The 2,344-nt window shown below is 55.8% G+C and overlaps 1 protein-coding gene across 1 annotated transcript in view; it reads left to right on the plus strand.

Moving 5' to 3' along the window:
- Positions 1 to 1,021, plus strand: part of EXOC3L2 (exocyst complex component 3 like 2) — a gene marked incomplete at its 5' end in the record, with an annotated part of 5,817 nt that extends 4,796 nt beyond the window's left edge. Inside the window, 4 exons of the mRNA XM_018575820.1 lie at positions 5 to 112; positions 192 to 383; positions 435 to 474; positions 651 to 1,021. Of these exons, the coding sequence (XP_018431322.1) occupies positions 5 to 112; positions 192 to 383; positions 435 to 474; positions 651 to 1,021 (711 nt within the window). The remainder of the gene's footprint in view (positions 1 to 4; positions 113 to 191; positions 384 to 434; positions 475 to 650) is intronic.
- Between the last annotated feature and the right edge of the window lie 1,323 nt (positions 1,022 to 2,344).

Here is a 2,344-nt window from a genome sequence, read left to right on the forward strand (position 1 = left end):
GAAGCTCCTGGGCCGCCGCTGGCTGGGTTCCTCGGAGGCCTGTGATGGGATTGTGTCCGGCCTGACGGAATGCGCGCTCACTCTTCGTAGGCTGAGCCCGGGGCCCTACCAGGTACGGAGACTCCTCATTGGCCCTTCTGATGTCATAGAAACATGACAAGGAATAAACTCCGCCCCTTATCCCTCCACAGGCCACTGTGTCCGAGCTCCACCGCCGCGTCCTCCTGGAGTATGTGCGGCCTCTAATCCAGGGCAAGATGTCCTGCACGGCCTCCAGGACCAGGAAGAGGACGGCCACCAAACTGCGGGAGGAGAACCGCCAACTGACTCAGATCTTCAGCAAGCTGGTGATATCCCCTCCCCCCTCATCTCCACCCAACATTGTCCCCTCCCCCCTTCATTTCCTCACTTCCAGTGTGACCCTTGTCTCATAGCTCAGGTCCTCCAGCCCCTGCTCCTTGTCTCATTGCTTAGGTCCTCCAGCCCCTCCTCCTTGTCTCATAGCTTAGGCCCTCCAGCCCCTCCTCCTTGTCTCATTGCTTAGGTCCTCCAGCCCCTTAATGAGTTTGGTTGCCCTCCTCCAGGACGTCCTTCCTGTGGCTCGGTGACCTCACACTTCAGCGACGTGTAAAGTTTTATTGTGTGCGCAGTGGGCGGGGTCAGTTCCGTCTCCCGGGAACGCCTTCACCCTCCTCTCCTATCTTTCAGGAAACGTCATCTGTCCTCCCTCCTGGATGTCCGGGGCTTGTGGGACCCCAGTGAGCGGCAGCAGATTCTGGGGGTCCTCCATGACTTGGAAGGGGCAGACGCGGGTCCTCCATGCCGAGGAGGGGCGGGCTTCTTCTCCGACGTCTCCATTACACACGACACGCATTGCATCCATGTCACCCTCTCCCGGGCCTCGCGGATCGGACGCAGAACTTTAACTCTCCTCAGCAGACGCAGGAGGATGACATCAAACCATGTGGGAGGAGGAGGAGCCGGAGGACTGTCTCCGGGGGAAGAGGACACTCAGCTTTAGAGGAGCTGCGAGACTTCTTCTAGAATGTTCCATGTTGGGGGGATGAGGCAGCAGAATGAGGACAATTCAACGCAACATCCATCAATGAATGTGACACCCGGATCTCTGAGGGGCAGCAGCACCGGGAGGACTCCACTTCTCTCAGGATGTTGGGGATCTCAGTACTCTCGGGATGTTGGGGATCTCAGTACTCTCAGGATGTTGGGGATCTCAGTACTCTCGGGATGTTGGGGATCTCAGTACTCTCGGGATGTTGGGGATCTCAGTACTCTCGGGATGTTGGGGATCTCAGTACTCTCAGGATGTTGGGGATCTCAGTACTCTCAGGATGTTGGGGATCTCAGTACTCTCAGGAAGTCAGGGATCTCAGGAAGTTGAGGGATCTCAGGATGTTGGGGATCTCAGTACTCTCAGGAAGTTGGGGATCTCAGGATGTTGAGGGATCTCAGGATGTTGGGGATCTCAGTACTCTCAGGATGTTGGGGATCTCAGTACTCTCAGGAAGTTTGGAGTACTCGGGTCTCTTGTGGGAAGTAGAAGATCTTGGTTGGTTCAGCAGTTGGGATGACCTCAGTTTCCTCAGGAAGTGGCGGCACAAATACCCCATATGGGGCAGTTCCTGTAAAACCTGATGGTATTGGTGGTGCCGGGAAGTTCCTGGACCTTCTGCGCCCACCGTATACAATGCCTTCCCCCCGACTACATGGACAATTGCATGATGGTACCTCCTACAGGGGCGGAGTTTGATCTGAATTTGGAGCAAAGGCCCCGCCTGGTCCTAGGGTCAGACAGTCTGAGGGGAGGAGGGGTCTGTGGGATGGTCTGTTGCCGTGGCGATGTGTATGACGTATATTGAGATGTAGTAATAATAAATAATAATTTAACAATACTCGGGTCTTCCGTCTTCTCTCAGCACCACACTCAGATCTATGGGGGAGTCCTTATGAGGGGCCACAAACCAAGGTCCCCCCGTGTGTGGCTCCCGATACACACTAGTCCATGTCGGGAAGCCTTGCATACAATCAGCGGTGTATTTAGGTGTCGTGCTGCCTTAGGCAAGACGAAACTTGCCCCTCCCTCATCTACATTTGTCCCGCCCCTTCCCGTTCCAGACATTTAGTGTAACCTATCAAGTCGCTGGATGCAGCTTCGGTCGCGCTATTAGGCCTCATTCACACGGCTTAGAGCCGGCCCGGACAGATCTGTGCGGCATGCTCCCGGGAAGGTGCTGCCTGTGATTTTACTTCTTCTTCTCCCCCAAACCGCCATCTCCCTTAACCGGCATCTCCCCCAAACCGCCATCTCCCCAAACCTCCATCTCCC

This window comes from Nanorana parkeri, unplaced genomic scaffold, assembly GCF_000935625.1.
Source record: "Nanorana parkeri isolate BGI_ZX_2015 unplaced genomic scaffold, ASM93562v1 scaffold4903, whole genome shotgun sequence".
In the NCBI taxonomy this organism is placed as follows: Eukaryota; Metazoa; Chordata; class Amphibia; order Anura; family Dicroglossidae; genus Nanorana; species Nanorana parkeri.